We start from the raw sequence: 13,642 nt of genomic DNA on the forward strand, positions 1-13,642 counted from the left end.
GACATCAGAAGAAGTGATACAAGGACATACTCAAGGTGTCTTTCTTTTTTTTTTTTTGCTTTTTAGAATTTTAGGAATAATTATAATAAACTGATGCTATGACTTGGGGTTTTACAATCCCAGGATTTGTCATTAAAGCACAAAGCCATTAATAGACTCTCTAAGTGCTAGCACATATATCAAGCAGAGAATTTAAGACCCCTCATAGAAGTCATGGAAATGAATTTGCCTGTGTAATGTCAGATTGATAAGGCCACTCTGGGGACAGAAGTGCTGAGGACTGTGCTAAGAAACCACAGAATTTCACAAATGTAAAGAACTACAGATGCCCTTTTGTTTAGTCTATAGTATGAGTTCATCATAACTGACCTCATAGGGTATCTTACTCTAACTTAATTTTGAGTAGAATGGTTGTGGTTTAATAAATGTGGCATGATTTGCTTTTTCAGATTAATGATCTTTTAGACTTCAGTCTCCTCTGAGAGGAGATGATATTATAACAAGTCCTAGCATTTATGCAGCACTTTAAGGTTTTCAAAGCATTTTGCCAATGTCAATCTTCAAAACGCACTAGAGAATAGATATGATTATTAGACTTATTTTACGGATGGGTAACCTGAGGTAGACAGAGGTTAATTGAATTGCCTAGAGCTATATGGCTACTAACTATCTGAGATATGGTTTGAAATCAGGTCTTTTTGAACCTAGCGAGTCCATCCACTGTATCAACTAGTTGTATAGCATAAGAATTTTATCAGGGTTGGGGCTTTATTTTTCCCCAGAGAGTCAAGTAGTATTTGGAGACTTGAGAGTCACTGATAATTAGAACAAAAGGGCTGCAAGATGGAAAACAGGCAGCCAAGAAGACAGAGGTATGAATAATCCCAGAAGGTAGTTTCTTAAAATTAATAAGTAATGCCAAGATAGAATTCAATGAGTAAAAGGAGACAAACATGAAAACCAGTATCAGAATGGTTTGTGTGGCTCTCTTCTCAGGCCTACCTCCCCACGTCAGATTGTTTTCATGAATATACTGGACCCTCTGGTGGTGTCTATAAAGGATAAACACTATATATCCACTGGTCCAGATCATGATTCCCACACAGGCCATATCAGGAAGAGAAATTATGAATACATAGAGTGCAACATTAGCAGAATTGTAAGACGTAGCAGAACAATAGAGGAAATTCCATGTTTCAGTGATGTTTTTGTTTCTCTTTGGTCCTTTAATATAAATAAGAATAAGGAAATTTGTCAGCAGATGAAAGGTCCAGCACAAGAAACAGAAGTGGACAATGTACTTTGGGACTTTGGTTTTGAGCTCTGTCCACCTGGACTTTCTAGGACTAATGATGATGGCCTGGAAGGTACTAAGGAAACAGGTGGTAGAAAGAGAAAGGCCCCGGGCCACTCGGTGAAGGTAAAATACAAGTTTACATCCCACATCATCAAGGAAATGGTTGAACCCCAAAGCATCCATTGTCTGGGGGATCCCTTTGGAGAGAAGCACCAAGTCATTGACAAAAGTCAAGTGGATAAGAATCAAGTCTATGGGCCTGAGCCTGGAACCAGTGAGAAAAGTGATGGTGTAAAGGCCCAGGAGGAAGGAGTTCCCCAGTGCTCCAAATCCAGTCTGAGAAAGAAAAAAGAACCCCAGTGATATGTCTTTAGAAATCATTCTCTTGGGGTGGCCAGGTGGCACAGTGAGTAATAGTGCTGACCCTGGAGTCGGGAGAACCAGGATTGATTCTGGTCTCAGATACTTAACACCCACACAAAATAACTGGCCGTGTAACCTTAGCAAGTTACTTAACCCCAATTGCTTTTAAAAAAAAAAGAAAAGAAGAAATAATTCTCTTGTAGTTTAAGGGAGCAATAAATCAAAACCAATGAATCAGAACCAGTGGAACCTGTTCAGAAATAAAAGGGACAGAAAATAATTCTTGAGATTAGGGAAATATACCCCATGTCCAACAGCCACCATTAATTATATATTTCCATTAAGAAGAACCTTCTGAAAATGACTCTTTCAGTGCTCCTGATCAATTATTTAGACATTATTAATGATAGAAAAATTTCTGATGTCTACTTTGGCCCTTTATTTTTAAAGGATTCTTCTTTGGCAAATTTGTAAATTGCATACTCCCAATCACCCATAAAATGTTGCATTATTTTTTATAATACATTTCCCAATTAGAGGAAATTCATTTATTTTCCAGTTTGGGGATACTATGAAGAGAGCTTCTAGAAATATTTGTGTAGAGAGAAGTTCTTTTCCTTTTATTTCTTTTGGTTATAGACCTAATTTTTTCTATAGCTAGGTCAAAAGATATAAATACACATTATTAATTTTGGGGGCACATTTCTGAATTGTTTTCAGCTGAATGAATCCAAAGATCCACCAACCATTTGTTTGAAAAATAATAAGTTGGCATGGAGCCAAGATGGCATGGTCAAGATGGCAGAATAAAAGCACAAACTTGGCGTGGGCTCCAGATACAACCACTTCCAATACCTGTAAAAAAAAAAATGACTCTAAAAATTGTAAAGCTACAGAACCCACAAAGAGACAGAGAGAAACAAATCTCTTGCTGAAGACAGCCAGACAGGCTGACAGGAAAAGTCTAAGGCAGCACACTGGGAGCCAAGCACAGACCCCCACAAGCTGTAGTTCTGGCCCCAGTGTGGCCCAGACTAGCCAGAACAGACTTCAGGAGAGTGAATCACCAGCAGCTGTGGCAGTTTCCAGACTTCTCAAACTATAAATGTGAAATAGAAAATAAAAGGTCAGTGGGGAGCTCTGTTGGCAGGGTGAAGGAAAAGCATGGTCCAGCCCCTGCTCCCAGGGAAAGAAGCAGCAGAGGCACTGTGGTGGCAGCTGCTGCCACATGGCTACTTCCAATGCTCCTGACCTGCAGATTGTAGGGGGACCAAGCAACCATTCAGAGGGTAAACACTCTTGCTTTGACCTGTTTGGATCTGGATCACAGTCTTGGTGGACCTGGGGTGTGTGGCCAGTGTGGCAGAGCTTGTGGAGGCTGTAAAGAGAGTGCCCAACTAATAGCTCTGGCAGCTGTGAAAACCCCAGCGATTTGGGAGAAAGCTCTCTCCACTCTGGAAGCCACGACAAAGAGCATAAAAGTCGAGTAATTGGCAAGATGAGGAAGCACAATCAGACCATACAATAATTTTGAAAACCAAATAAGAGAAGTGGAGGAAAAATTGGGAAGAGAAATGAGAATGATGCAAGAAAATTATGAAATGAGAGTCAACAACCTGACTGAAGAAAATAAAAGCTTAAAAATAGACTAACTCGAGTGGCAAAAGAAACTAAAAATACAATAAGGAGAAGAATGCCTTAAAAAGCTGAATTTGCCAGATGGAAAAAGAATCTCAAAAGCTCACTGAAGAGAATCATTCCTTCAGAATTAGATTGGAGCAAATGGAAGCTACTGACTTTATGTAAAATCAAGATACTATTACACAGATCCAAACAAATGAAAAAATCGAAGGCAATGTGAAATATCTCATTGGAAAAGCCACTGACCTGGAAAATAGATACAGGATAGATAATTTAAAAATTATTGGACTACCAGGAAACCATGATCAAAAAAATATCCTAGAAATAATCCTTCAAGAAATTCTCAAGGAAAATTTTGCCCTGATGTTTTAGAACAAGAGGGAAAAATAGAGATCAAAAGAATCCACCGACAACCTCCTGAAAAAGATCCCAAAAAGAAAACTCCTAGGAATATTATAGCCAGGTTCTGGAGTTCCCAGATCAAGGAGAAAATATTGTAAGCAGCCAGGAAGAAAAAATCTGAATATTGTGGACACACAATCAGGATAACACAGGATCTAGCAGCTTCTACACTGAGGGATTGAAGGGCATGGAATATGATATTCCAGAGGTCAAAGGAGCTGGGATTAAAACCAAGAATTACCTGCCCAGCAAACCTGAGAATAATTTTTCAGGGGAAAATATGATCATTCAGTGGAATAGAGGACTTTCAAGCATTCTTGATGAAAAAACCAGAGCTTGATAGAAAATTTGACATTCAGATACAAGAATCAAGAGAAGCATGAAAAGGTAAACAGGGAAAAGACATCATAAGGAACTTATCAAAGTTGAACTTTTTATATTCCTACATTGAAAAAATGATAATTGTAACTTATGAAGCTTTTCTCAGTATGAGAATAGTTGAAAGGAATAGAAATGTATATATAAATATATATATATATGTATATGTATACACATATATACATACATATATGTATACATACATATATGTCTAGATGGGAGGGTGTATGGGCATATGAATACATATGTTAATGTGGACACATATGTGTACAGGTATACATAAACAGAGGCCACAGGACCAATTTAATAGGAAGAGATGATACTTAAACGATGAAATTAAGAGGTGAGAGAGGAATATAATGAGAGGAGATGGGGAGAGACAGAATGGGGTAAATTATCTAATATAGAAGAGGCAAGGGAAAACTGTTACAATGGAGGGGAAGAACAGGAAGGCAAAAGGAAAAGAGTCAACCTTATTCTCATGGAATTTGGCTTAGGGAGGGAATGAAACACACTAAATAGGGTGTCTCACCTTACAGGAGAGTAGGGGGGAAGGGAATGAGATGGGAGATAATGGAAGGGAGGGCAGGCTGTGGGGGGAGGGAAATTGGAATTACCCACTTTTGAAAAGGGACAGGATCAAAGTAGAGAATAGAACAAGTGGGGTGTGGGATAGAATGGAGGAAAATATAGTTAGTCTTTCACAATATATCCACTATGGAAATGTTTTGTGTAGCTACATATGTAAAACCTATATTGAATTGCCTATCTTCCCAGTAAGGGTGGGTGATGAGGAGAGAAGGGAAAGAATCTGGAATTCAAAATTTTAAAATCAAATATTTAAATATATATGAATATATTATTAGTATTTTATATGTAACTAAGAAATGAGATATACAAGCACTGGGGCATAGAGATCCACTGTGCCCTACTTGAAAGTCAGAGAGGGTATGGGGGAAGATATGGGAGAAAGAATATTGGGGGATGGGATATTTCAGTGTGATTGCTGTTCTGGGGTGGTGGGTGGAGAAAATGGGGAGACAATTTATAACTCAAAATCTTGTGGAAATGAATGATGTAGACTAAAAAAGAAAAAAGAAAAAAAGGAAAACAAAGAAATTCAAGTAAGAGAAGTGGAGGAAAAACTGGAAAGAGAAATGAGAATGATACAAGAAAATCATGAAAAGCAATTCAACAGCCTGCTAAGGGAGACCCAAAAAAATACTGAAGAAAATAACACCTTAAAAAGTAGACTACCTCAAATGGCAAAAGAGGCTCAAACAGCCAATGAGTTGAAGCATACCTTAAAAAGCCAAAGTTGCCAGATGGAAAAGGAATTTCAAAAACTCATTGAAAAGAATAATTCTTTCAAAATTTGATTGGAGCAATTGGTAGCTAATGACTTTACAAGAAATCAAAATGCTATAAAACAGATGCAAACAAATGAAAAAATAGAAGGCAATGTGAAATATCTCATTGGAAAACCACTGACCAGGAAAATAGATCCAGGAGAGAAAATTTAAAAATTGTTGGAGTACCTGAAACCCATGATCAAAAAAAAAGAACCTAGACACCATCTTTCATGAAATTATCAAGCAAAATTGCCCTGATATTCTACAACCATAAGGCAAAATAGAAATTGAAAAAATTCACTGATCACCTCTTGAAAAAGATCCCCAAAAGAAAACTCCTAGGAATATCATACACCAAATTCCAGAGTTCCCAGGTCAAGAAGGAAATACTGCAAGCAGTCAGGAAGAAACAATCCGGGTATTGAGGAAACACTATCAGGATAACACAAGACCTAGCAGCTTCTATATTAAAGGATCAAAGGCCTTGAAATATGATATTCCAGAGATCTAAGGAGCTAGGATTAAAACGAAGAATCACTTACCCAGCAAAACTGAGTATAATGCTTCAGGAGAAGATATGGTCATTCAGCAAAATAGAGGATTTTCAGAAATTCTTGATGAAAAAACCAAGCTGAACAGAAAATATGACTTTCCAGTACAAGAACCATGAGAAGGTAAACAAGAAAAAGAAATCATAAGGAACTTATTAAAGTTGAACTATTTACATTCCTACATGGAGAAATAATAATTGTAACTCATGAGACTTTTCTCAACATGAGGATAGTTGAAAGGAATATATATGTATGTATGTATAGGAGGGTGAATGTGTGTATAAATATATGTATATGTGCATATGTGTGTACATGTATACATACACAGAGGGCACAGGATGAGTTGAATATAAAGGGTTGATATCTAAAAAATAATATTAAGAGATGGGAGAGGAATACATTGGAAGAAGGAGAAAGGGAAAGTAGAATAGGGTAAATTATCTCATATAAAAGAGGCAGGTGAACAGTGTTACAGTGGAGGAGAAGAGCAAGAAGGTTAAAGGGATTGGGTCAACCTTACTCTCATTGAATTTGGCTTAAGGAGGGAATAACATACACATTCAATTGGGTATCTTACCCTACAGGAAAGCAGGGGTGGGGAGGGGATAAGTGGAGGAATCATAGAAGGGAGGGCATTTTGGAGGAGAGGGTAGTTAGAAGCAAACACTTCTGAAAAGGGACAGGGTCAAAGTACAAAATAGAATAAGTGGGGCAGGATAGGATGGAGGGAAATATAGTTAGTCTTTCATAATATAACCACTACAGAAATGTTTTGCATAACTACACATGTGTAACTTACACTGAATTACTTGTCTTCCCAGTGGAGGTGGTTGAGGAGGGAAGAAGGGAAAGACTCTGGAACTCAAAGGTTCAAAAACTAATGTTTAAAAAAATTGTTTGCAACTGGGAAATAAGATATACAGGCACTGTGGTATAGAAATACATCTTTCCCTACTAGAAATTTGGGGGTTCGGTGGGAGAGGATATAAGAGAGAGCATGTTGGGGGAAGGGTATTCAGTATGCTTGCTTTTTCTGGGGTGTGGGATAGGGGAAAGACAGAGAAAAATTTGTAACTCAAAATCTTGTGGAAATGAATGTTGAAAACTAAAAATCAATAAATAAATTGAAAAAAAAGAAAAATAATAAGTTGATGCTACAACTTGGGGACTTCACAGTTTCTTCATTTGATTTGTCATCACAGCACAAGGCCATGAATAGACTCCCTAAATGTTTAGCTCATAAAGGGTATATTGTATACATATTTACATATGAATATATGTATATATACACATATACACACATATTTATATATACATACACATGTACATATATGTATACATGTATGTAAAATATTCTATTTATATTTATCACTTTTTTCTCTGGATATGGACAGCATCTTTCTTCATATATCTTTTGTAGTTAATTTGGGTATTTATAATAATCAAAATAACTTCTTTGCACAAAGTAATTTTCAATAAAATATTGCTGTTGCTATATACAATATTCTCTTGGTTCTGCTCATTTTACTCTTCACGATTTCATGCAAATCTATCCATGTTCTTCTAAGATCACTGAGCTCATCATTTCTTATAGAACATTGGTATTCTATCACAATCATATACCACAACATTCAGCCATTCTTCAATTGATTGGCATCCCTGAAATCTCTACTTCTTTGTCACCACAAGGAGAGCTGCTATAAACATTTTGAAACAGATAGGTTATTTTCCTTTTTCTCTAATGCTTTTTAGAAATAGATCTAGTAGTGGTATTACTGGGTCAAAAGGTATAGACAGTTTAATAACTCTTCAGGCATAATTCCAGATTGCTCTTTAAAATGGTTGGATCAGTGCACAATTCCACCAACAATGAATTAGTGTCCCAATTTTTCCATATCCCCTCCAACATTTGTAACTTTACCCTTCTACCATTTTAACCTATCTGGTAGATATGAAGTGATATCTTAAGGTTGTTTTAATTTGCATTTCCCTAATCAATAGTGATTTAGAGCATTTTTTCACATGACTATAAATTGTTTTGATTTTTCATCAGAAAATTGTCTGTTCACTCCCCAATTGATAAATTGGCAAAGGATATAAACAGGTAGTTCTCAGAAGATGAAATTAAAGATATCTATAAGCATATGAAAAAATCTTCTAAATCAGTAGTGATTAGAGAAATGCAAATCAAAACAACTCTGAGGTACCACATCTCACTGGTCAGATTGGATAAGATGACAAAACAGGAAAATGATAAATGCTGGAGAGGATGTGGAAAAATTGGAATACTAATGCATTGTTGGTGGAGTTGTGAACTGATCCAGCCATTCTGGAAAGCAATCTGGAACTATGCCCAAAGGGCTATAAATAAGTGCATACCCTTTGACCCAGCAATACCACTTCTAGGATTATATCCCAAAGAGATCAGAGGAGTGGGAGGAGGAACCATATGTACAAAAATATTTATATTGGCTCTTTTTGTGGTGGCAAAGAATTGGAAATCAAGGGGATGCCCATCAATTGGGGAATGGCTGAACAAGTTGCGGTATATGAATGCAATGGAATACTACTGTTCTATAAGAAATGAGGAGCAGACGGACTTCATAATAACCTGGAGAGACTTATATAAAGTGATGCTGCATGAGAAGAGCAGAACCAGGAGAAATCTGTACACAACCACAGACACAACATATGTGTGACGACTAACTTCAATAGACTGGGCTCTTCTCAGCAATGTAAGATTATAAGACAACTCCAAAAGACTCATGATCAAAAGAGATATTCACATCCAGAAAAAGAGATGGGAATTCTGAATGTAGATTGAAACAAACTGCTTGCTGTGTTTCTTTTTCTTGTTTTGTTTTGTTTCCTCTTTCCCACTGATCATTCCATCAGTTATAATCCTTCTTTACAACCTGACTAATGATTAATGTGAAGATATCTGTAGATCCTATATTTGATCCTATGTTTGAGTGCATGCCACCATGGGGAGGAGAGGGAGGGAGAGAAAATTTGAAACTCAAGGGAATGTGGAACTGAATGTTGTAAACTAAAAGTAAATAAACAAACCCATTTAATTTAAAAAGAAAAAAAAGGAAAAAGAAAACTGCTTGTTCATATCCTTTGACCATTTGTCAACTGGGGAATGACTCGTATTCTTATAGATTTGACAAAGTTTATTACATATTTGAGATATGAGACCTTTATCTGATAAACTGTTTATCAAAAATTTTCCCCAATTTCTTGCTTTCCTTCTAATCTTGGCTATATTTGTTTTATTTGCACAAAAACTTTTTTAATTTCATGTAATAGAAATTTTCCATTTTACACCTAACTTTGCTCTCTGTCTCTTGTTTATTCATAAATTGTTCACTTACCCATAAGTGTGATAAATAATACATTCCATGTTCTAATTTTCTTGTAAAATCTGTCTTTAAATCTAGATAATATAACCATTTTGACAATCTTGGTAAATGGTGGAAGATATAGATCTGCTTCCAGTTATTTTTGCTCACTAATTTCCTTTTTAACCTCTCTTTTCACCCAATCACTGTTATCTTCTTCCCTTACCCTCTTATTCCCTATTTTACTCACCCCTATAAAAGTCTCTCCCTTATCTATTATCTCATCTATTCACACCACCCTCCTAATATTAATCTATTCACCTTTCTAAAAGTCCCCCCACCCTATGTCTCAGTTTTGTCACCTATCTAGAAGTTAAGAAGACTTTTAAACATATTCAGATGTATACATTGTTTTCTCTTCAAACCAGATGAGAGCAAGGTTCCAGTATTGCCAGCCTTCCACCCCCACCTGCTTCCTCTGTGTTAGTTCTTCCTTGCATGCCCCATTTTCATGAGATATTTTCTTCTTTAAACCTTTTCTTACACAAGTTTGTATTTTAGAATTACCTCATCATACACAACTCAGCCCCAAACTTTCTTTAAAACTGCCTTCATAATAACATTTTCAAGAATATTATTACTAAAAAAACCTAATAATTATTAATGCTTGTAACATTTTTGTAAATCATAAATAAATACTTTGACCTCCTTTCATTAGTCTTTAATAATCTCCTTATATTTCTTCTGGATCTTCTATATAAAATTTTCCATTTTTGTTACAAACACCTAAAATTTTTCAGTTCACTAAATGTCCTTTTTTCCCCCATTCAGGATTATACTTAACTCTGATGGATTAGTTATTGTTAGATACAACCCAGCTCCCTTGCTCTTCAAAATATAATATTCCAAAACCCATGGTCTTTTAGTGTAGAAACTGCTAGGTCTCATGAAATCCTGCTTTTTTCCCACAGTATTTTTTTTCTTGTTGCCTCCAATATTTTCTCTTTAACCTGGGAATTCTGAAACGTGACTATGACATTCCTGTAAGTTTACTTCCTGGGACGGTGGTGATCAGTGGATTTGTTCTGTTTCTACTTTACCTTCTTGTTCTAGAACTTATGGGGAATTTTCCTTAATAATTTTTTGTGAAGTTGTATCTAGATTCTTTTTTATTTTTTATCATGCCTTTAAGGAAGTCTGACAGCTCTTATATCATCTCTCCTCAATCTGTTCTCCAGATCAGTTGTTTTTTGAATGAGATGGTTCAGATTCTCTTCTAGTCTAGTTTTATTATGTTTTGGTGTTTTATAATGTCTTTCAACTCCATTTGCTCAATTCTAGTTTTCAATGAGTTATTTTCCTTTTTAAGATTTTGTATCTCCTTTTCTAATTGGTTAGCTTTCTTTTTCTAATTTTCTTGGATTGCTTTTATTTTTTTCCCAATTTTCTTCAATCTCTATTATTTGCTTTTTTAAAAATTCCTTTTTATTTTCTTCCTCATGATTTTGTATCTCCTTTTGAAATTGGTTAACTTTCTTTTCATAATTTTCTTGAATTGCTTTTATTTTTTCTAATTTTTCCTCATTCTCTCTTATTTGATTTTGGAATTCCTTTTTGAATTTTTTCCAGGATTTCTTTTTGGGCCTATTGACCATTTGATGTTACTCTTTAGGGTAAGAGTGACTTTTTTCTTCTTACTATTTTCCTCTGAATATAAGTCCAGGTAATATTTTACACCAGAATAGATATCAATAGTCAGGTTCTTTTCCTTTGCTTACTCATTTTTATTCTTACTTTGATATTTTATTTGTAGCAGTCTAATATTATTTTCAAGTTTTAATCCCGAATTGTAAGAGATGTTGCCCTTGGCCTCAGGTCCTTCTAACTGTTGTTTCCTGAATTCTGTCCAGGGATTCAACCTCAGGGATCCTCTCTTCCTCCCCAAAACCCCAGTTACACTGTCCCAAAAATGTTCTTGCTCCTGGTAGTACCACACTCACCAGACTTGTGCTCATTCCTCGTCACCTATAAACACAGCTAGGTATAGATCTGATTAACACATAGCAGGGGGTCCTTCAATCTTCCCCCAATCAGCCATCTCTTGTTCTCCAGATAAAAGTTTATGAGGTAAAAGTTCATGAAGTGAAAGGTCCTAAGGGGAAATCTCTTAAGGCCTAGTCTGCTTTTCTTAGGACCCACCATTTGTTGATTTAGCTAAGTTGCCCTAAAAATACTTACACTTGAAGCTGCTAGGTGGTGCAGTGAATAGAGCACCAACCCTGGAGTCAGGAGGACTTGAGTCCAAATCTGGCCTCAGACACTTAACACTTATTAGCTGTGTGACCTTGGGCAAGTCACTTAACATTAATTGCACTGCTTTCTCCCCTCCAAAAAAGTGGCAGAGTCCTACTGTGGCAAAAAGCCCAAAAGTCAAATAATTGAGTAGCAAAATTACCAGGCAAAGGAAACAAACCAAGCAAAGCAATCCAACATTAGACTCCTATTTTGGGGACAAAAAAGATCAAAGCATGGAACAGGAGAAAGACAGTGAAAAACTGTCAAAACTCCTGCACCAAAAGCTTCCAAGAAAAAGACGAGCAGGTTACAGGTCATAGAGGACCTTAAGAAGCAGGTAAGAGAAGTGGAGAAAAATTGGGAAGAGAAATGAGAACGATGCAAGACAATTATGAAATGAGAGACAACAACCTGACTGAGGAACATAACACCTTAAAAAACAGACTAACTCAAATGGCAAAAGAGGCTCAAAAAGGCAATGAGGAGAAGAATGCCTTAAAAAGTCAATTTTTGCCCTATGGAAAAAGAATCTCAAAAGCTCAATGAGGAGAATCATTCCTTGAAGTAAATGGAAACTAATGACTTTATGAGAAATCAAGATGCTGTTAACAGATGCAAACAAATGAAAGAATAGAAGGCAATGTGAAATATCTTTTTGGAAAAACCACTGACCTGGAAAAAAGATCCAGGAGAGATAATTTAAAAATTATTGGACTACCTGAAAGCCATGATCAAAGAAAGAACCTAGAAATCATCCTCCAAGAAATTCTCAAGGAAAACGGCCCTGATGTTTTAAAACCAGAGGGAAAAATAGACGTTGAAAGAATCCACTGATCACCTCCTGGAAAAGATCCCAAAAAGAAAACTCCTAGGAATATTATAGCCAGGTTCCAAAATTCCCAGATCAAGGAGAGAATATTACAAGTAGCCAGGAAGAAACAATTTGAATATTGTGGAAACATAATCATGATTACTCAGGATCTGGCAGCTTCTACACTGAGGGATCGAAAGGCTTGGAATATGATCTTCCAGAGATCAAAGGAGCTGGGATTAAAACCAAGAGTCACCTACCCAGCAAAACTGAGTATCATGTTTCAGGGGAAAATAGGGTCATTCAGTGGAATAGAGGACTTTCAAGCATTCTTGATGAAAAAACCAGAGTTGAATAGAAAATTTAACATTCAGATACAAGAAGCAAGAGAAGCATGAGAAGGTAAACAGGGAAAAGAAATCATAAGGAACTTATCAAAGTTGAACTATTAACATTCCTACATGGGAAAACAATAATTGTAACTTATGAAACTTTTCTCAGTAGTTAAAGGGAATAGAAATATACATATGTCTATATATGAGGGTATATGGGCATATGAACGCATATGTGAATGTGTGTATATATCTTTACAAGTATACATAGATAGAAGGCACAGGACCAATTTAACAGGAAGGGATGATACTTAAAAGGTGAAATTAAAAGGTGAGAGAGGAATATAATGAGAGGAGATGGGGAGAGACAGAATGGGGTAAACTATCTCATATAGAAGAGGCAAGGGAAAATGGTGACAGGGGAGGGGAAGAATAGGAAGGCAAAAGGGAATGGGTCAACCTTATTCCCATTGAATTTGGCTTGAGGAGGGAATGAAATACACACTAAATATGGTTTCTCACCCTCCAGCAGAGTAGAGGGGGGAAGGGGATGAAAAGGGGGATGATGGAAGGGAGGGCAGCCTGGGGAAGTTGGGAGAACCCACTTTTGAGAAGGGATGTGATCAAAGTAGAGAATAGAACAAGTAGGAGGTGGGATAGGAGGGAGGAAAATATAGTCAGTCATTTACAATATATCTACTATGTTATTGTTTTGCATTAGCCACATATGTACAACCTATACCGAACTGCTTATCTTCCCAGTAAGGGTAGGAGACAAGGGAGGAAGGGAATGAATCTGGAATTCAAAGTTTTAAAATTAAATACTCAAATATATATATATATATATATATATATATATATATATATATATATATA

The 13,642-nt window shown here is 36.2% G+C and overlaps 1 protein-coding gene across 1 annotated transcript; it reads right to left on the reverse strand.

Annotated features, from left to right (window-relative positions):
• Nucleotides 1–754: 754 nt before the first annotated feature.
• Nucleotides 755–1,678, reverse strand: LOC138176891 (vomeronasal type-1 receptor 4-like). The gene has a single exon (XM_069107826.1). The coding sequence runs from the start codon at nt 1,676–1,678 to the stop codon at nt 755–757; it is 924 nt and encodes a 307-aa protein (XP_068963927.1).
• Nucleotides 1,679–13,642: the final 11,964 nt, after the last annotated feature.

Source organism: Petaurus breviceps, unplaced genomic scaffold, assembly GCF_028583685.1.
Source record: "Petaurus breviceps papuanus isolate PSGF00001 unplaced genomic scaffold, PetGlider_PUasm1.0 90294, whole genome shotgun sequence".
NCBI lineage: Eukaryota > Metazoa > Chordata > Mammalia > Diprotodontia > Petauridae > Petaurus > Petaurus breviceps.